Below are 21,522 nucleotides of genomic sequence, written 5' to 3'. Positions count from 1 at the left end.
ATTTTATTTTATTTTATAATTGCTTCTTATACCTTATAATACTGTACCTTTCATTTTATTTTCTAGTCTTATCTGTTCTATTCGATTTCTGTATTTTTCATTTGATTTATATATCATTTAGTGATCATCATTGCAGTCATTTTAAGAGATCAAAAAGCCAATTACAGCTGAGGATGACAGTCACAAGATTGTGTGTACTAGTGGTCATGCTTGTTAGTTTCAGCTCAGCCACTGTGCTTTTAGCCCATGGCCTGTTGTAAAGCAGACTTCACACAGAATATTTCGTCTGCTGCGTTTCCGTGGCAACTAGGCAGAGCTATACTCGACATGTCCCCTTATCGACAGAGGACACTCCTGTTCCTGCCCCAGGACAAATCACATCCCCCCCCCCAAATGATCACACCAATGTTTAAACACCACAACCGACCCCCCTCCCCTTCCTCCCACACACACACATCATCCATTATATGCATATATTTTTACAGCATGTAAAGGACTTCACAATTACAGTCTATATCTATAGCTAATATCATGCTGCAAATTATACACGAATGCATACATTAATACTATTTCGTCTTGGTCATTTATTCACCTTCCAAGCTGGTTTGAAGTTCTTTTTTTCTGTTGAATACAAAATAGCTTATTGTGAAGAATGTTGGTGTAACGTGAAGTGAGTGTTTATGGATGTTTACCAGTGATGGGTTGCAGCTAGAAGGGCATCCGCTGTGTAAAACATATGCTGGATGAGTCGGCAGTTCATTCCGCTGTGGTGACCCCTGATGAATAAACGGACTGAAGAAAAATGAATGTTAGTAATACACAGTATTAAAGTTGCAATTGCTTTCAGCATTGATAATAATGAGAAATGTTTCTTGGGTGCTAAAAGCGCCCTCAGATTTTCGACCCTAATTGATTTCGAATGCAATTTCCAAGAGACAATTCTGTGATTATTTGTGTTTTCACTACTGTGCATGTTTTAAAGTGTTTGGTGATAGGAGTTTGGCTCTTGCAGTGTAACTAATAAGACACCATTATTATTTTATAATTGTATGCTTAGCCTCAACTGAGTCTTGTCCAGTTTTTAAAAAGAAGCCCATGCTAGCAAATGCATCTGTTTGCAGTTTTTTTTACTGTATTTTTATCAAATAAATGCATCCTTGGTGAACAATAATAACTTCAAAAAAGAATTTAATTTAATTTAATTTAATTTAATTTAATTTAATTTAATTTAATTTAATTTAATTTAATTTAATTTAATTTAATTTAATTTAATTTAATTTAATTATTTATTTATTTATTTATTTATTTATTTATTTATTTATTTATGTATTTATGCATTAATGTAGTATTTTATTATTATGTATTAATGTATTATTTATTTATGTATTGTATTTATGTATTAATATTTATGTATTAATTAACTAACTATTTTATTTTATTTTATTTTATTTTATTTTATTTTATTTTATTTTATTTTATTATTTATTGATTTATTTATTGATTATATTATTTATTTATTTATATTTTATTTTATTTTATTTTATTTTATTTGATTTTATTTGATTTTATTTTAATATTTATTTATTTATTTATTTATATATTTATGTATTAATTAATTAATTAATTAATTATTTTGTTTTGTTTTGTTTTGTTTTGTTTTGTTTTGTTTTGTTTTGTTTTGTTTTGTTTTGTTTTGTTTTGTTTTGTTTTGTTTTATTTTATTTATTTATTTATTTATGTATTAAGTAATTAATTATTTTATTTTATTTTATTTTATTTTATTTTATTTTTTTTTATTTTATTTATTTATTTATTTTATTTAATTTTTTTTATTATTATTATTTATTTATTTATTTATTTATTATTACACGTTTACTTTACATTGAACACATACTCACACAAAGGACACATTCACAGCTCACCTTGCATCTTTGTTCTTTTCCAGTGTTCATATCCCATCTGGGAAGACTTCAATGCCAAGGCCACCAAACTGCACTCTCAACTCCGGTGAGTTCAGTCTCCGGCTCACATCCGCACGTCACCATTTTTTTCAGGTTTTATTCAATGAAAAGACACGTCATCATTTTTTCCCATTGATTTTGCGCTTTTCAGAACCACTGTACTTGCAGCCGTGGCCTTTTTGGATGCCTTTCAGAAGGTGGCAGATATGGCAACCAACACAAGAGGTAGGCAAGATCAGCGATCTGTGTGTGTGTGAGTGTGTCTGGGTGTTGAGTGTGTATGTTTTCTGTCCAGCATTCAGAGAGATGCATATCCTATTATGCTATTTATGTAAAGCAGAAAACACTAGTGGATAGAGAGATATGATAGATGTTGAATCATCCGAAACCAAGGATTATAGATGGCACAGAGGTAGCCACACTAGATTTAATGCCCTCATTTGGCAAACAAAAGCGTGTGAGGATGTATTTGTGTATATGTAAGACTTTTTCAGGGGGTGCAGTGGTTAGTTTCCATCAGCAGTTGCTTGAGCTGTATTATTCATCTGCATCTCTGGTGGGTTTTGAACAGTCTGTTCTTGTGGCAGCAACAAACGGATGTTATAAATCCTTGACTATAATGGATAAATGAGAGGGAACAAAGACGCAGCTCATTGCTTGCTGGGTATTTCGGTTATTTATGGTTTGGTGCTTTAGTAATGACTTGACAGACTCGAGATCTTCAAGGCAATTGGACTGATGAAATGAAGCTGTTTGAAAGAAACCGCCAGCCTTATTATGATTATATTAGGCTTTTCTTTTCGTCTGGGGATTTGTTTTTTTCTATTTCATTTCATCTTGTCGTTTGCCTGAGGTAAAGACTGTGTTTGAAGGAGTGTGATGATCTGTGTTCGTATAGTTTGTGTGGGCATGTTGTGTTTTTAATGAGGTGATGGTGCTAGAAGCCATCCTGTGTGTCTTGTAAAAGTAACACCACACTTGTGACCCCTAGACGGCTGTTTCAGATGGAGGCTGTAGGGGTAGAAAAACTTGAGAAAATGAGAATAATTAACAATTAGATCATTAAATGAAAGTGAATATATTCACTTTTGTAGCTGAATAGCATTTTATTTTATTATATATATATATATATATATATATACATTTTACATTTTTTTTAATTTAATTTGATATATATTTTTTAAATTTAATTTAATATAATTTTGTTTTTATTTAATTTTACATTATTATTATTTTTATTTATTTTTTAGTAACCTGTATTTGTCTTTGATGGATAAATGCATTTTTGTCTTATGCAAGTTTTATATTCTGTCAGTGTGAATATTTTATTATATTTTTCCCAAAATTCTTATTCTCAATCAGTGTATTGTTGTCCAGTAAAAATACATTCTCAGATAATGTCCCCCCAGATAGCCCCCCCCCCCAGTTCATATTCTCAACCAGTGTATTATAAAAATGTAAATGTAAAAATACATTCTCAGATAATGCATTTTGAATATAAATAGATTTGGTTGAAATTCCATGGTCTCGCAAGTGCCCTGCTATTTTTAATGCTTGTTTATTATTTTATTTTATTTTGTTTTATTTTATTTTATTTTATTTTATTTTATTTTATTTTATTTTATTTTATTTTATTTTATTAATATTTTATTTTATTTTATTTTATTTTATTTTATTTTATTTTATTTTATTTTATTTTATTTTATTTTATTTTATTTTATTTTATTTATTGATTTTTTTTTAACAGCCTGTATTTGTCTTTGATGGATAAATGTATTTTAGTCTCATGAAAGTTTCATATTCTGTCAGTGTAAATTAAAATAGTCCCCGCCCCCCCAATTCATATTCTCAATCAGTGTATTGTAAAATGTAAATGTAAAAATACATTCTCAGATAATGCATCTTGAATATAAATAGATTTGGTTGAAATTCCATGGTCTCGCAAGTGCCCTGCTATATTTATTCTTTGTTTTTATTCTATTATTTTATTTAATTTTATTTTTTGAAATTTTATTTAATTTATTTTTTTCATTTTTTGTGGGGGATTTTATTTTATTTTATTTTATTTTATTTTATTTTATTTTATTTTATTTTATTTTATTTTATTTTATTTTATTTTATTTTATTTTATTTTATTTTATTTTATAGATTTACATGAGTTTCCTCTTGTATTTTTTGCCTGTAAATACTTTTCTCTGATTGGTTAGATGGCCCAGTCTGTTGAAATTGGTCTAGCACTTACAGTGTCAGAAATAAAAAAAATTAAATAAAATGAAAAGAAATAAAACATGTCTGAATTTTAGCTCTAGTTGCTTCACTGATGGTGTAACAAAAGTGTTGATTTTACCATTACAATCCAAGTCTCATTTTATGATGAAATTAATTGATCAACCCAAACCTTCAAAGCAAGAACTACATGAGGATGGCGTGTTTGGTGTGTTGGTGTGTTTCTGTTGAGCTTATGAATCCTGTAGCAAATCAGATGCATTTCAATAGTCTGAAAATGGCTTTATTAAGCACACATGTGCTCATTGACTGAATTTCCTTGCAAATTCAGGCCAATTCTCATGTTCACTCATGTTCACTGCTCTGACTAGAATGAGAAAGACAGATGCAGCAAATGACAAACTGCATAACCTAAAAATGACTTTAATGATACAGCGTGTAGCACAGAGCTGGTCGCAGGTCAAATGCTGTGTAAACCTCATTTGAATTGATATGCAAGCATATGAGTCAAATTTCCTTTAATCTCTTGTCATTTAGATACACAGCAGCACATGTCTGGCCCTTTTCTTAGAATAGACTTAGGCTGACTGTAGGTAAAATGATGACAACAGCTTCCAGAGACTTACATTTCAGAATGATAGGAGCACAGTCTAGATTGAATCAGCTAATAGCAGTGGTTTGGGATGATGTGGAGCAGGTAAAAGTAGAGTAGATGCTTTGGAGGTTGAGCTCATGGTACTGGAGAGAGCTTTTAAACTCTCTAGGGAAGAAGGGATCATGTGCCGTTCAGAGATCATGTGAGCTGATGGATTTGCTAAAAGCTAAAGGGAGGGTGGCTGCCAAGTTCTTCACAGTTTCTTAGACACTTCACAGACCTGACCTGGATCTAAAATAACAGGCAAAACACAGAAAACATGAAACAAACAATGAGTGGACCACAGGACTCATAGTGCCCTGCTATTTTTTATTGCTTCTTAATATTTTATTTTATTTTATTTTATTTTATTTTATTTTATTTTATTTGATTTTATTTGATTTTATTTGATTTTATTTGATTTTATTTGATTTTATTTGATTTATTTTATTTATTTTATTTATTTATTTATTTATTTATTTATTTATTTATTTATTTATTTATTTATTTATTTATTTATTTATTTTTATTTATTTTTATTTATTTTTATTTATTTATTTATTTATTTATTTATTTATTTTACAAGTTTTCTATAAAGGATTTACCTGTACATGCATGGGAGTTGCAGACCATTAGTTTGGAAATTTTGTTTTTACAAACTTCAAGTCTACTTTGCTCTGATTGGTCAGATGGCCCAGTCTGATGTGATTGGTCTAGCTTAAAGTCAGAAATGAAACATCCATTACCACTTCTAGAAGACAGAAATTAAGAGATAGAGATATTTGAAGATGGAGATTTACATTAAAGCAGTGCTTATCCGGATCCGGCGTGTTCGGACACAAATTAAGCCCTGCATTAGAGGAGGTAATATGAGGGTGTAGTTGGGTTGTCATATAACATGGTAGATGTCAAACAAATGCTCATTTGATCACATACTGTATCATAATGTATCACTGAATACAATTTTTAAAAGTTACATTCTAGAAACCAGCTACAGCATATTGTGCATCTGAGACATTTTAGATACATATATATATAGGCTGAACGATATTGGAAAAATCTAACATTGCAATATTTTTTTTATTCTGCGATATATTGCAATATGAACTCAGTTTGACTAGATGAGTTGAATAACTATTTGGAAAAAATTCATTATTTTAGACTGATTGGACAGATTCTGGGCGACGCAGTGGTGCAGTAAATAGTGCCGTCGCCTCACAGCAAGAAGGTCGCTGGTTCGAGCCTTCGCTGGGTCAGTTGGCGTTTCTGTGTGGAGTTCCTGCGTTCGCGTGGGTTTCCTCCAGGTGCTCCGGTGTGTATGGATGTTTCCCAGGGATGGGTTGCGGCTGGAAGGGCATCCACTGTGGAAAAACATGCTGTATAAGTTGGCGGTTCATTCTGCTGTGGCGACCCCGGATTAATAAAGGGACTAAGCCGAAAAGAAAATGAATGAATGAATGGACAGATTCTGTAGGGGAATGCATATAATATAATAAACAATCTACAAGCATAGATAAATTCAATAAAGACAAAGATACAAATGAAATTGCAAATGGCAATTATGCAATCAGTGGGCATTCTGTAACTCTTCTTTCATGTGTGATTTTGTTTTCCCTTTTAATTTCTTTCTTATGCCAATGAAGTCAGACAGTAGAACAACATCCAAAATAATTAAAATAATATTTATTCATTTTTTTTCGGCTTCGTCCCTTTATTAATCAGGGGTCGCCACAGCGGAATGAACTGCCAACTTATCCACCATATGTGTTACACAGCGGATGCCCTTCCAGCTGCAACCAATCACTGGGAAACACACATACACTCTCATTCACAGACATACACTACGGACAATTTAGCTTACCCAGTTCACCTATAGCTCATGTCTTTGGACTGTAGGGGAAACCGGATCACATGGGGGAAACCCACACAAACACAGGGAGAACATGCAAACATGCCAACTGGCATTTCTGTGCATCCTAAACCCTGCATCCTACATTGCACAGGGGTTGAAATGTTCAATAACAGAATATTGTTGCTCAGCCTTTTCAAACTTGTTTTTACCCTCAAACATAGAACAAACAATAACTTGAAGAAATAGTATCAAAGAAATATTTTGATTCCTTTACATAGCAAACGTGCTTAGAAGCTTACATGGTACAGCTCTGGTAAAACACCAATCACATAGAAGAGAGCAAAGACTTCAGCGGGAACATATGGAATCCATTTTATATTGTCACAAATAATTTTTTTCAAATCTTTTAAGACATTTTTTTTTCTGTTAGAATTTTTCTAGATTTTGTTCTATGTTGCTTTTACTTTTTAGAATCAGGTGTTGTTATTTATTTTTCACAACATGTATAACAACAATATAATAATGTAAGTTTTTTTAATGCACTTTCAGCACCACTTACTAAACATTTCACTTTGGAAATACTTTGAAAACTTGCATAAAAACCAACACAATATAATTTTGTGGAAAATTCGGCACTAGCATATTGTTTCCAAAGTTCATCTGGTAAGATTTCAGTTTGGGAGATAAGTTTCACCCCCTCCACATCACAACGGCGCAGACTGCCACGAAGCAAGGAGGAGGAGACGGCAGTGAACCGCAATGAAACGGAAGCAAACACGCAAACACAACCGCACACACACACAAACACACTCCAGACCTTTATCCTCTCAATGGGGGTCCACCACTATAGTGAAGGAGGAAACTGATGCTTCCTGCCAGTAACTGCCATAATCTGCTTCTCATTTACTTTCTTTACTGCTCTTCATCCTTCAGCTCATCCTCCTCCTCTCCCGCTGAGATCCAGTCTAGCTCGCTTTCTTTATCACCAGCCTTTTTTTCTTGTGTTCTCACATTCTAACAACCATAGAATTGCTTAGTTCACCCAGAGATTAAACATTTATCATTGTTTGCTTTCCCTCATGTCGTTTCAAACTCATAAGTATCTCCTCTGGAAGTAAATAGAAGAGATGTATACTTTACTGTAAGATCAAAAGTTTGGGAAATAAATATGTGTTTTGTTTAATCGACTACTGATATGCACATTCAAATGAGAATAGTATAATTTAGATAACATTCCAGTCTGCAGCATGCTTGTGTATTTGTGTGTGTTTGGTATTCATTTATGTATATTTTACAGAAAACACACACATGTTGATTTGCTTCAATGTTAATTTTGACAGCAAATTTCAATTTAGTTTTAGTCTTAGTCATTTGACTAAAGTTCTATTTTAATTTTAGTCGTATTTTAGTCTTCTCGCTCATTTTAGTTTTAGTCTAGTTTTAGGCCCACACGGAATCTGGGCGCACAGAATTCCGCAGATTTTCCGCAGATTTTTAGCCCATCATTAATTCTGTTTATTTACTTGAGGAAATGTGTGTAAATCTATATTTATTCCGTTTTAAAATTAATTACAGTAATATTAATGACTAATATGAAAATGTTCATCTGATTTATGTACAATACAGTTTGTACAGTAATATTTTCTGTCTGTAAATATATTAAATGGGAGACTCTCATTGAATCTCATTGGATTTGCATTTTAAACATTAAATAAAAGTTAAAAAGAAATTATGTTTCATATATTAAGGTTTTAGCCATGATACTCCCAAAATAATTCCGCAGAAATCCTTAGATTTTTACCAAAATTCTTGGCAGAAATAGCAAAAAATGTCCACAGATTCCGTCTGGCCCTATGTATGAGTGCTGTTATTATGCTATCAGCCAATAAGATTCGAGAATCAGACAGAACTGTTGTATATATATATATATATATTTACACCTAAATGATGAATTTAGGTAGATTTTAAAAAGTGTACTGTCCCAGTGACAGCTTTTGTACAATTTTTTTCTGAGCATAAAAATAATGGGTTTTGTTTTGGGTCCCTTTGAATTTAATTTTGCAGACCGAACAAATATCTACTTTTGTTTTCTTCACACACACAAAAAAAGAAGACAGAATGTTCATATTCGGATGAAAGCTCCATTTACAGATATCAACTGTCTCCTTTAAGGAAAGCCAGGGCTTGAGCCAAGTTTTTGCCTTTTTTCACATGTGTACAATAAGTGGCAGGGGGAAAGAACACAGCGTCGGGAGGCCTAGATAATAATCTTGTTCTGTATGGACGGATTCAGTGGAGGGAGTCTGGCTGTGTGAGTGTGTGAAAACCCTAATTCATGAGCCAGAATCCCAACAAAAAGTGCTTTGGCCGGTCCTCTCGATCTTCCTCTCAGTCTCTCACACAGAGACTCTCTTTCCCTCTGCGTTTTTGGCTCGGCTTGAGAATGAATGTTGATAGATTGCGTTCTGTCCTAGAAGCCTGGCACGGGGGCTCATAAAAAAGGGGGTTCTGCAGATGTGTGTGCGTGGCGTGGAAGCCTCGTCCGGCGCTTCATAGAGCTGTTTTACTGCCCGGCCTGCATGAGCGGAATAGTAGCAAACGTAATGAACGTCATAAATCTGATTCGTACTCCAGGGGGCAAAATGGCTGCCCCTCATAGTCAAAAGAGAGCACGTCTGCCAGCTCAGCAGCCGGAGCGCTATTTGGAGGATCAGTTTGTGTGTCTGCGAGTGTTTTGTGTGTGTGTGTGTGGGACAGGGGTTAGTGTTTCCCCAGATGTTTGAAGTAGACTGGTGTAAGCAGCGGGTGTTAGCATTCACACAGCCATGTAAGCAAACACCAGCCAAACAGTCTGAGAGGAACATTCTCAGTCGCCTTAACACGTTTATTTCTGATAGCAGCTAGTGTAGATTACAAACTCACACTCTGTAGTATCAACAAGAGATAGTTTTTGATTGAAGTGGTAGATTAATGTACAGTATGTAGTATGACAAAATAATTATTAAAATATGCACCGTAGAAAACCGCAAATGCCATTTTAGTGTTACTGTAAAACAGAATTCCCCAAGAATGTATTAGGGAATTTCCTTCAGAAATAATGTTCACTTAGTAAAGCTTCAGTGGGATTACTTTACATGTAAATCCATTCTTTCCTGAGCTGCTGTTGTCCTTAACATGTTGATTTGCTTTGTTATTAAAAAAAATCTAAAGTCTTTACCAGAAAAAAAAATTAAAGAGCAAAGAATCTATGGGAACACTATAAAAAAAGAGTAAAATCTGTAACATTTATGGTAAGGAAAAACACAGCTATGATTGGCAGGATTTTAGAAAATATGGCAGACCATATTGTAAATTAACAGTAAATTACTGTATTTCAAAAATTTGTACAATGGATTGTGCATTTACTTCTTTTGAACAGTTACTGTCACACTTTTCTCTCAACAAGTCAGATTTTTTAGATTCTTGCAAGTAAGAAATTATGTTAGCCTAAAAATACAGACCTTCTGGGATAAAATAGTGACTGAAATAAAAAGAATTGAAGTACTCATTTATTACATTATACCCAAGCGGCAACCTCCCGCTCTCCCTCGGGAAGCCAATACGGAAGTAACTAAAACTGCAATTCATCGACTCGCCTTGGGGGGCTGGCTCCTGGAAGTCCAGGTCATTTCTGACTGCAATGGGAAATTGGCCATTTTTACAGCTGATTAAAACATGCTTACAGCCTGGTACAAAAGATGGCTTTGGTACATATAGCCATGGTTAACCTTCATGACAACTGTGAGGGGGGTGAATTTTTTTAAAACTCATCCGTTTTGTTTTTATTAAGTTATATTGAGTCTGCATAAGTAAGGGCGTGGCCACTTGAGTGACAGCTAGGTCTCGCTGCTCGCTGTCTCGTCACCTCAGCTGATTAAGATTAATTAATTAGCCGATGAACTCGGCATATACATCGTATTTTTGTTTTGCTTAATGTTTCTTTACACAGTCAATTGTCTTTTGGGATTATTTCCTACAATTATCAGATTATATGGCATGCTGTGTGCACTTAATTGTGCTCACAAACCATTCACGTGGCCTCCGTTTCCCAGGTGAGTGAAATTATATACTTGTATACCATCTATATAAATGTATTTGTTTTATTTAAGATCATTTATCATTCATAATGTTCTTTAGAGCTGTAATGCCCTCCAGAATCTGACAGACTGATTAGCTGTAGGCTCTAGAACAGTCATCTGAAGCATTGTCATACAGTGTTATGCCTGGATTTCATCTATAGGCTTGCATTTGTTAACACAGACTATAATTGAAGTGTTTGGAAGTAATTCGCGTTTTCCTCCTGTTGAAAAATGTCATAAGAACAAAGTTTAGTGGCTCTGTGTATTACAGCAGTGTTTTTAAAATCTAAACACTTTATTAATATAGTGTACAACCACCACATGTGGTCAGGATACAAACGAGTTACAGGTAATAGAGTATTAAGCGTTTCTCCCAAAGTAAAGTCTGTCTGCCAGGTCACTCTCCGCCTCTTTCCATTGTTTGGTATCCTGCCGTGGGTACGATGACGTGTGAACAAAATGGCGATGGTGGGTCGTGCCTACTTGTAGCTTTATTTGCGCTCTTCAGAAGCCTATGGGTGACGTAACGGATACTACGTCCATATATTATACAGTCTATGATTATATCTTGGTAAAATACCAGAAATTATTCCAACTATTGACAAATGCTTACCAAATACTTTTGTTAAGTAGCAGAAAAGCCGCAACTCGGAAATGGTTTCAGTTTGATCCTCCAACAAGGGCTCAATGGATAGGAATTGTAAAGGAAATACACTGTATGTGAAAGTGACTTTTAACCTAAGATTTGATTCAAAAAAGTGCAAGAAGTACTGGCAAAAATGGTCTGAGTATGTCATTGTAAACAGTTTGTGATAATGTACATCAAATGTATTATGACTTGATTTTGTAACCCAAATGGCAACTTCTTTGTTCTTTGTTTTTATTTCTATTTTTCCACTTCTGTATTTTTTTCTCTCAAAAAAATCTCTATAAAAAATAAAATAAAACAAAAAGAAATTGTTAAATCACTTCTGTCAGATTTTCCAACCATGCCCCCTGATAATCCATTAGATACCTTACACTTAACATACTAGTTAAGGGTTCCATTTCTATTATATATAATTTGATGATAAATCAGACATCTTCCCCCATAGATAACATTAAGAAAGCCTAGGAGGAGGACCTTGGTGGTCCACTCTCATGTGATATGTGGAATAGTGTTCTCAGTCAGGTTCACTCATCATCCGTTTGTGCTCGACATTCTCTTCTTCAGTTTGAGATAGTACATAGAGCTCATATATCTAAAGTTAAATTAGCTCAAATGTTTCCTGGTGTTAGCTCTTTGTAGAGTAGATGCCAGGTCACTGCAGGTATTTTAATGCATACATTCTGGATTTGCCCTAAATTAGAACATTTTTGGAAATAAATATTCAATACACTTTCTGTTGTGCTTCAGTATAGATTAGAGTCGGAACCACTTGTGGCATTATTTGGAATCGCCCTAGAAGACTCATGGATGTCTGTGTCAAGGTGTAAGATTCCTGCCTTCTCTTCTTTATTAGCACGCAGAGCAATTCTTCTCAAATGGAAAGGTGCCCTTCTACCCACCTTTATTCAATGGACCAGAGAGATGATGTCTTGTCTTTACCTTGAAATAAGATATGACACCCCTTTATTGATTACGTTTACCATATTAAGTAATATCCTACAAATATATGTATATATAATAACATTTTTATTTATTTATTTATTTATTTATTGTTTTGTCTTGGTTTTGTATTTTGTTTGTTGTTGTTGTTGTTGTTATTATTATAATTTTTAACATTGCTATGCTTCTCCAAATACTTGTAATTTTAGACTAAAGTGATCGACAGCTATGTTTTGTTTCATTCTAGGTAAAGGTAATAGGGTTTGTGAATGAATATATTTGAAAATTAATAAACAATATTCAAACAAAATTTATACAATAATTATTTGACACTATTATTTTGAAGCATAATCTTCTACACATATGTCCCTTGAAATACACAGCCTTAAACACAAACAGAGACAGATGGGGATGAAAAAGTCACACGATGAGCCATAGTTCATCTCAAACAGCTTTTCCACATGCAGAGAAACATTCTTATATGTAGAAGCTGCTCGGTGTTATTCACACAACTACAAAACACCATCAATACAATCATGTATTAACAGCAGATGTAACATAAAACTCACATCACTGATAAGGAAAAATAAGGTAAAGTACCATATAAGAGCAAAAAAGTTGTGTCATGCAGGGAATTTTGGAAATTCACAGTAAATTATACTATAATCATTGAATATTTTTGTACTGTAGCATTTTTATTTTTTATTTTCCTATTAAAATCAAAGCCATTTTTAAAGGGTATCTATTTTACGCCTTTTATAAAATGTAAAATTACTTTTTGGCGTCTCCAGAATGTGTCTGTAAAAGTTCCAGCTCGAAATAGTCCATTTTGGGGTAAGAAGAAATTGTAGAAAAGAAGTTATTTTTGCTGCCTGTGCCTTTAAATGCAAATGAGCTGGTTCTCCCCACCCACCGTTCAGACATGAGTGTCTGCTTCTACTGTGTTACGTCAAATAAACAGCAGTCAGTGACAGAGATAGACAGATGAAGCAGAGATTCAGGTTATGAGTCAAAAATACCAACTAAGGTTATTTGATGTATTTGTGATGGAGTTTATTCAAGCCTTTCTGCCACGATGAGTCTCACAAAAATGCTGTTACAAAGTTTTCTGTACACACACACATTTAAATTTAAAGTTTTTGCACATATACTTGCATCTAATATGACAGGATACAAGTTAATATACAGTGCTATATAAATATCCATTATGCTACTGTACAAATAAAACAGATTTAACGTCCACAAACTCTTGTTGTGTGTTAGAAGCGTCCTTGTATATAATTGTAGTTACACTATGCAGCTGTGGTGATTCCAGCGGTTATGAATTACATAGCGATTTTACTGTCTATTTTTTATTAGACACATGCACCTTTTTAAAAACGTTGTAAACTTGTAATGCTCATTCTTGAGGTGCAGCTGATCACAGAGAGTTGGAACAGATCTTTTAATCCCAGTTTCTTTGCAAATCCTGTTTTGTGAACATGTTTAATACACGTTAATGTGGAGATATTTTAATATGTGCCTATCAATCAATGAGGGGACAGGGAAAAATGCCTCCTACACCACATTACGAAGGGCCTCAAACTTGCTGGGATTTGAATCCTGTTTTAACCTCAAGAAATTGAAAAAAAAAGAGACTTGTTCTGTTTATATTACACCAATATGAATGTAGACACACTATACATACACACAGTTCTGTCCAAACAGCTTACAAAAGTTGAATTCACATTAAAGATGCCCTTTAAAAAATGTGGTAACCTTATTTATAATAATATAAATATCTACTTAAAAATTAATACACATTTATATGCTCTTTAATGTAAATTTCTTCCCGCTCTTTTCTAAATCTCCTCTCTCTTTCAATTAAATCTCCAAATGCAATTAGCATTCTTGATTTCTCTCATCTGTTCTGCTTCATAAATGCTGATCACGTGTGAATGTCAACCAGATGAAAAGGAGCAGGTGCAATTACGAATGGCAAATGTGTCATTTTCAATGCACCATAATTCATTACTGTCCTGTGTGTAATTATAAAAGCGAAGTTTACAATCGTAGTAAATGAAAGCAAAATGCATTGCTTTGCCACACTGAAGAGTAGCCTGACACTGCATTTAAATGACAGAGCATCAAATGAAGTCCATCTGTGTCTGCCAGTCTTTCTCTCCATATAGCCGAGCATTTGACAGTCGATGACCTTGAATGATCCCGATTCAGTACAGTACAGCCGGACACTATCATGGCATCTTCTTTTAGAGCTTTGCATTCTTTTCTGTGTAAAAAGATGCATTAACTCTGAAAGCACAGAGTGTTTTAAGTATTTGGGAAAATACAAGCAGTGCTTGTTAATAGCAAGACATAAGAAGGATTGTGTGATTAGATTAGGAAGAAAAGGGAAAAAGACAAAGGACACAACATGACTTTGTGATATTTGGTTGATAGTAACTGAGGGAAATGATTAAAAAGGCAAGAAAAAAGACTGTCTTCCATCACTGGCTTTGTGCTCCCCATCAACACTCTCTTATTACAGGAAAATTACAGCAGCTCTTTAATTCTACAGGGCGGTTTGATGGTGCAGGACCTCCCGCTGACACGAGGAGCCTGACTCAGCTTTGCCTACGTACCCACACACACACACACACACACACACACACACACACACACACTCACACGCACGCACACACACACACACACACACACACACACACACACACACACACACACACACACACACACACACGGGTGACCTCCTCTAGGGAACACCTGTTCTCACTGAGAGTCTTGTAGAGCTCAGCACTCCTACACCCTCCCGAGTTACTCTATCATTTAAACCTTGTCATCAAGAAACACTATTAACAAAAGACAGGATGCTTGAAATTAGGTCCTCAACAAAAAAAACTAGAAGCAAGTCTCTTTGTTCTTTGAAGCAAAACGCACATACTTTTTTTCATAAAGACCACCAAGATTGAAGGACCTGCTTTTTTTGCCCAATTCCAAACACTGTAAACTCACGTTCTAAACATCAAGACTTTTGATGACTTTGTTGAGCTGTTGGCTGAAATATCCTTCATTCGTTCATCCACAAATACTGACTTCAGATAGGTCATTAGTAGAGTATATGCTCTGTGTACATTAAAAAGGAACACATTTGTATTTAGCGGGTCTACGCTGGTATCTGAAAAGTACAATTTTGCACATTTTAGATGCTAATACTCTATGTCTTCTTAACCCTTAATACTAACCCTTAATACTCTCTTAACCCTTTAACTCTCCCATCAAGAAAAAAAAAATGGATTGCATTTCTTAGCTCCTAATGTATGTTAACACTCAATGTATTTTTTTTCAACGCATCCCATAATTTCTAAAATATCAACCTCTACCAAATGGTAGATATGTCGGTTTATGGTATGGTATCGGAATTAATACATATACTATGTAAAATCTGAAAATATGAAGTGTAAGACCAATTTATTTAAAAAATACTCAAAATAAAACACTTTTGAATAGTAAATCATCTTTATTTTTTGAAGTATGCCATGAAATATTTCAGATTCTCATTTATTTAACATGCTTTCTTGTTTTTTTTTTATGTTTTTTTTTTAACAACGAAATCAAAATCAAGTGTAGTAGTCCAACAGGATTATGTGTTTGATTTTTTGTTGTAAAAACAGTCAAAATATGGTCAACCATTTGGTTGAGCAGGCAGTTAAAGGGTTAAAGGTACCAAACATGGACCTGTTAGGCACACATACTGTATGTTCCTTGATATAAAGGGCCACCAGAGTGACAGCTTTTGTACCTTTAATTTGATGTTCAATTATGAAACCTTTTTCAGCCCTTTTTTTCCATGTTCTGTATTTCATATTTATTAAAAAATGAAGGATGAGTTCTATTTAAATGGTTCCTTGTGTATCTGAAGAAAAGAAGTATACAGTACAGTAATACATGCATTTGACACTTAATTTTATGTAATTAATTCATCATTTGGACGATACAGTGGCTCAGTGGTTAGCACCGTCGCCTCACAGCAAGAAGGCCACTGGTTCGAGCCCCAGCTAGGTCAGTTGGCATTTCTATATGGAGTTTGCATGTTCCCCCACAGTACAAAGACATGTGCTATAGGTGAATTGAATAAACTAAATCGTCTGTGGTGAATTTGAGAGTGTATGGATGTTTCAGAAGGTCATGATTCGCACTTATTAAATAATTGCTTCCTACAGTTTTTATTTTACCTTCTTCAGGTGATACAAAACAGTTTTTAAAACTGGGCAAACTTCATTACTCAGTGTATGGATGTTTCCCAGTACTGGGTTGCAGCTGGAAGGGCATCTGCTGTGTAAAAGATATGCTGGATTAGTTGGCGGTTCATTCCACTGTGGTGACTTTTGATAAATAAAGGGACTAAGCCAAAGGAAAATGAATGAATTCATCATTTGTAAACTGATGTTTACTGATCATTTTTAGATATGCCAGATATGAACTTGCATTAAAGGATTCGTTCACCAAAAGATTCTGTCAATAATTACTCACTCTCATGTTATTCCTATGCCCTAAAGCCTGGTTTATACTTCTGCGTCGAGTGATCACCGTGACCCACGGTGCATGGTTTGTGCGTTGCTGTGCATTTATACTTCTGCGTGCTGTTTGTGTTGCTCTGCAATAGCTCTTCCGAAACGCTATCTGGTTGTAGGTTTTTATGTTCCTCTGTGCCGAGTTTCTTCACTGGTGTTTTGTTTTTTCTGAACGCTACCTTAATGTACAAGTACCTAAAACTTGCTCATTTTGAGGTAGAAAGGTGCAACAACTTTAATCATAAGGTAAACACAGAACAAAAGTTTCCATATGAAGTTCCTTCACAGGACTCCACACTTATAAACACTTGCTTCAACATGTTTGTGTGGCTCTCAGTCCCGCCCACACTCGTCAGCGCTACCAAGCCGACCAATCACAGAGCTTGTGCTACGTGTCGTTTCGTGTGGTTAAATTTTCTGATAGGTGTGCGTCAGCATCTGTGACAAGGGCAAGGGCAAGGGCTATGCGCCGGAGCATATGTGTGCGCTTGACGCAGAAATATAAATCAGTCTTAAGACTGTTGTTCATCTTCAGAACATAAATGTAACTATTTTGGATGACATTGGAGAGCTCCCTCATCCTCCATAGATGAGACCGCTGCTGTCTCTGAAGGATTTTGAAGCTCTCGTATTTCATCTTAATTTGTATTCCAAGGATAAACAATGATTGTTATTTAATGAAACCTCACCCATACGTCTCACTGTATATGAGCATGCTCTGAAACAGCATGGAAAATGTGGAAATTCCAGCCTGATCTCATGAGGAAACGTAAGTATTTTACGTTCTGTCAGTTTAGTGGCTAATTCATACGATTCGTTGAGTCGTACGAAAATGTACGATTTTAAAAAGGAGGCGTGGCACCTAACCCCGCCCCTAAACAAACCGTCATTGGCGGATGAGCAAATCGTACTAAATTGTACGAATTAGATCGTACAAATTCATACGAATAAGCCACTAAATCAAAAAGTTGCGTTGGAAATTCTGAGGGTTGATTCTGCCTTGATGCCACTTAAGTATTAACAGTGGTTTGAGTTATAGACCTAATTAAGATCGTGTCCTGTGTAGACCCCCCAGCTCTGCTTCCCTGAGAGGATTCACAAAACTCCTCTGAAGCTGACTGAGATGTCAAAACCTGATTGAAACTATTTCTGGTTTGAAACCAATTTCTGGTATGTATGGATTATCTTAATCATACCACACTGATGGTCTTCTTTCAGATATTGAAATCTGAGTGCTGAATGAAATTGCAGTTGCTTAATCAGAAAGCCCAGTATGAATTACAGCTTTTTTCCGCTCTCCCCCATGTAACTGAATCTTTTTTTCTGCTTCTCCTTAATTCCTATCTTCTGATTGGTTCTGACAGCTCAATATGGCCAGTCTCTGTAATAATAGACTAATCCGTGCAGGCGAGTGCTTGTGTGTTTCATATGGCTCTTGGCATTTGCTACAGTATGTCGACTGTTTTTCCTCAAGCTAATCTGAAGCGCTGGATGCGGTGCAGTGGCACATGACACACAGGTAGACTCTGTGCGCCACTGCCAGCCTGCTCATCGCAAAGAGAGGGCAATCGCTGCGGTGTTGCCTAGCAACAGAGACAGAGGTGCCCCTGTTGCTTGTAGTGTTGCTAAGAAACTGGGGAAAAATGTTGCAGTCATTTATGGTGTTTGCAGAATGGCGAAGAGTATCATGGTAGGCTACAAGCAGAGTCGTGTGTTGTCACAAGCTGTTTCGGCGTTTTTACAGGGTCAAGGGTTCAACCGAGGACACAGATCCCAACTTTGAAGCTGTAGGTGAAAACTCGACATGAATCTAAAGCAGGACTTCCAGTGTGGGCGAATTGAGAAAAGGATGATTCTCTTGCCATTAGTAACAGAATCTCTGTCTCGCACATAGATACTCCCATGCACACACACACTCTCTCGCCACACACCCGCCGCTCTCATTAAGAAGATGGGAGACTTGCCTTGGCAGCGGAGTCTAGTTTCTGCTGCTTCCCACGTACATGCTGCTGGCTGCAGGCACAAAGAGAGCCTGTGACACAAGGAAGTGTCCTCACAGAGCGGCTAAAGAGAGAGGGATGCAGAGGGAGGAAGAGAGGCAAATAGATGAGCATTGTGAACGCAGCTTAATTAAAGACAATAATGTTGTTTTTGTAGCACATTCTCAAAAACAAATGGCTGACTCAGGGAGGTGGAGATGGCCTAGTTTCCCACTCTCAAGCTTTTAAGAGAGTTCAGAGGAGATGGGATTTAGATTAAAAACATTTTCTTGAGAGGCGTCGGAAGCCTTTTGAGAGTGTTTGCATGGGTGTGTGTACTGTACATTTAATATGTCTTCCTGTTATTGACTTGGCCACTCATGTGGATGATCTGGCCTCTGAACAAAAAATAGACATCTGACCACATTGTGGTGGGCCTCCAATGATCTGTCCTAGCTTGGGGCTTTTGCACTGGATAAGCATTTTCACAGTATTATAGTTCTTAGAACTGTTGGTAGAAGTCCCTACGTTTTGGCTTGTTTGCACAGAAGGAAATGGGAAGGATTTTAGTTAAAGGAATGCCTTTTGGGGGAATTAAGTAATCTCCTACTTCAGAGGAGGGTCTAATCCAGCACAAGAGAAGTCAGTTTATCTGTATTAGTGTGTATGTACTGTAAAAGTATATCTAGTTTCTATAACTACCATGTGCAAAATTCCTTGGTAATCGATAGCAATAGGACTTTTCACTCTTGAAAAACACAGTCATTCTAAACCCAGGAAAATCCATGGTTAAAAAGCTGGGTTATATTGCTTAATGTTTCACACTGCTCATAATGTATGTGATATTAACAGTTAATCCTGAGTATTCAAATATATTAAGTATATATTATATACTATATATGAAGTATTACTGTATATATACAGTGCATTCGGTAAGTATTCATATAGCGCTTCACTTTTTCCACTTTTTTATGTTACAGCATTATTCCAAAATGGATTAAATTAATTAATTTCCTCAAAATTCTTCACACAATACCCCATAATGACAATTGTTGCAAATTTATTAAAAATAAAAAAAGCTGAAAAATCACATGCACAGAAGTATTCACAGCCTTTGCACAATTCTTTGTTTATGCACCTTTGATAGAACCTCAAGTTTTTTTGAATATGATGCCACAAGCTTGGCACGCCTGTCTTTGGGAATTTTTGCCCATTCCTCTTTGCAGTGCCTTTCAAGCTCTATCAGGTTGGATGGGAAGCAACAGTGTACAGCCATTTTCAGATCTCTCCAGGGGCCTCATGTACGAAGACTTGCGTTGAAATCATACTAAAACATTGCTTTAGCACAAAGCTGTAAATGTGCGTATGCAGTAAAAAATTCAGATGTATGAAACACTGCGTACGCGGAATCCCACGCATATTCTCTTTGTACATCCGAATTAACCTGAAACTGAGCGCACGAGCGCAAAACCCCTCCCTGCCTCCTCCCCTGGATGAATATGCTAATGACTCTACTTTGGCAAAACCAAATGATAAAGCAATGTCAAAAGCAAGCCAAAGAGAAACTTTGAACAGAATGTGAATTGGAGGTGCTCCTATCAGAGGTAGACCGGAGAAAAACTGTTATTTGCAAGTTTGTCCTCCAGAAATAATAAAAAAAAAAGAAAAAAAATAGAGTGGGAGAGTTTAGCTGACGCGGTTAACGCAGTTGGGTCTGAACATCGCACTGAGTGAATTAAAAAATACATGGTCTGATGTAAAGGTGTAAAATTTTGTAACGTCTATAGCAGTGTGAGTGGTGGAGCTCGTAAAGCGCATGGCAACATGTTTTGACACGTTCGACCATGGACTCGGTTCGAACCCAACGTCTGATGAACTCATTCTTTATTTTCCCCCCACTACATATCAGATTTTGCCTACTCTTCATTACGAGGAAGACAAGTAGAAATCATAAAGTGTGTGTATTATGTTGAGCATCACATATTATTTGCACATTTATTGAATGGAAATGTTTCTGATTCATCCAAATTCGTCTTCAGATGGCGCCTTTATTGCAATGTGCGTGCAGTCGATCGCTCCGATTACATTGTGAAAACCGGCGATCGCTGCAAATTGCGCTTTAATGTTTGGCTGGTCAACTGTATGGTATGGAAACCTTATGAATCTGCTAGACATGCGGATGATCCCGTCCCATACAGCTGCCATTGCACGGCTCAAAGATACTTTGTAGTGTGCAATGTAACATAATTGCCTCTAGGAATCGCCAATGGAAATAAAACAAACACACACAAGAAATGCGTACGCCAGACATGAAGTTGGCGTGGACCAACGCACATTCTCACGTTCATTTCATCATTATTAAATCCAAACGTCAGCGTGAAATCTGGCGTACGCAAAGTTTTTGTGCATACGCAGCATTGATACATGAGGCCCCAGATCTTTTCAGGTGTGCATTCGCATCATAATAATTGCTTGACAGTTTTTTGTTGTTGTTCTTCATGAAAGGTCCTTTTGGACTGTAAATGTATTGAACTCTTCTTCACTCAAATTGACATTCTCTATTACTATTTGACATTTTATTCCATCAAATTCTGAA

The 21,522-nt window shown here is 35.6% G+C and overlaps 1 protein-coding gene across 2 annotated transcripts in view; it reads left to right on the top strand.

Moving 5' to 3' along the window:
- Positions 1–21,522, top strand: part of mtss1lb (MTSS I-BAR domain containing 2b) — a 174,227-nt gene that overhangs the window by 28,161 nt on the left and 124,544 nt on the right. For both annotated transcript variants that reach the window (XM_056462010.1, XM_056462009.1), the window contains exons 2-3: positions 1,946–2,007; positions 2,113–2,186. In XM_056462010.1, coding sequence (XP_056317985.1) covers positions 1,946–2,007; positions 2,113–2,186 — 136 coding nt within the window. The remainder of the gene's footprint in view (positions 1–1,945; positions 2,008–2,112; positions 2,187–21,522) is intronic.

The sequence above is a fragment of the Danio aesculapii genome, chromosome 7, assembly GCF_903798145.1.
Source record: "Danio aesculapii chromosome 7, fDanAes4.1, whole genome shotgun sequence".
Taxonomy (NCBI): Eukaryota; Metazoa; Chordata; class Actinopteri; order Cypriniformes; family Danionidae; genus Danio; species Danio aesculapii.
The sequence above is the reverse complement of the archived record's forward strand: the minus strand, read 5'-3'. Positions and strand labels throughout refer to the sequence as shown.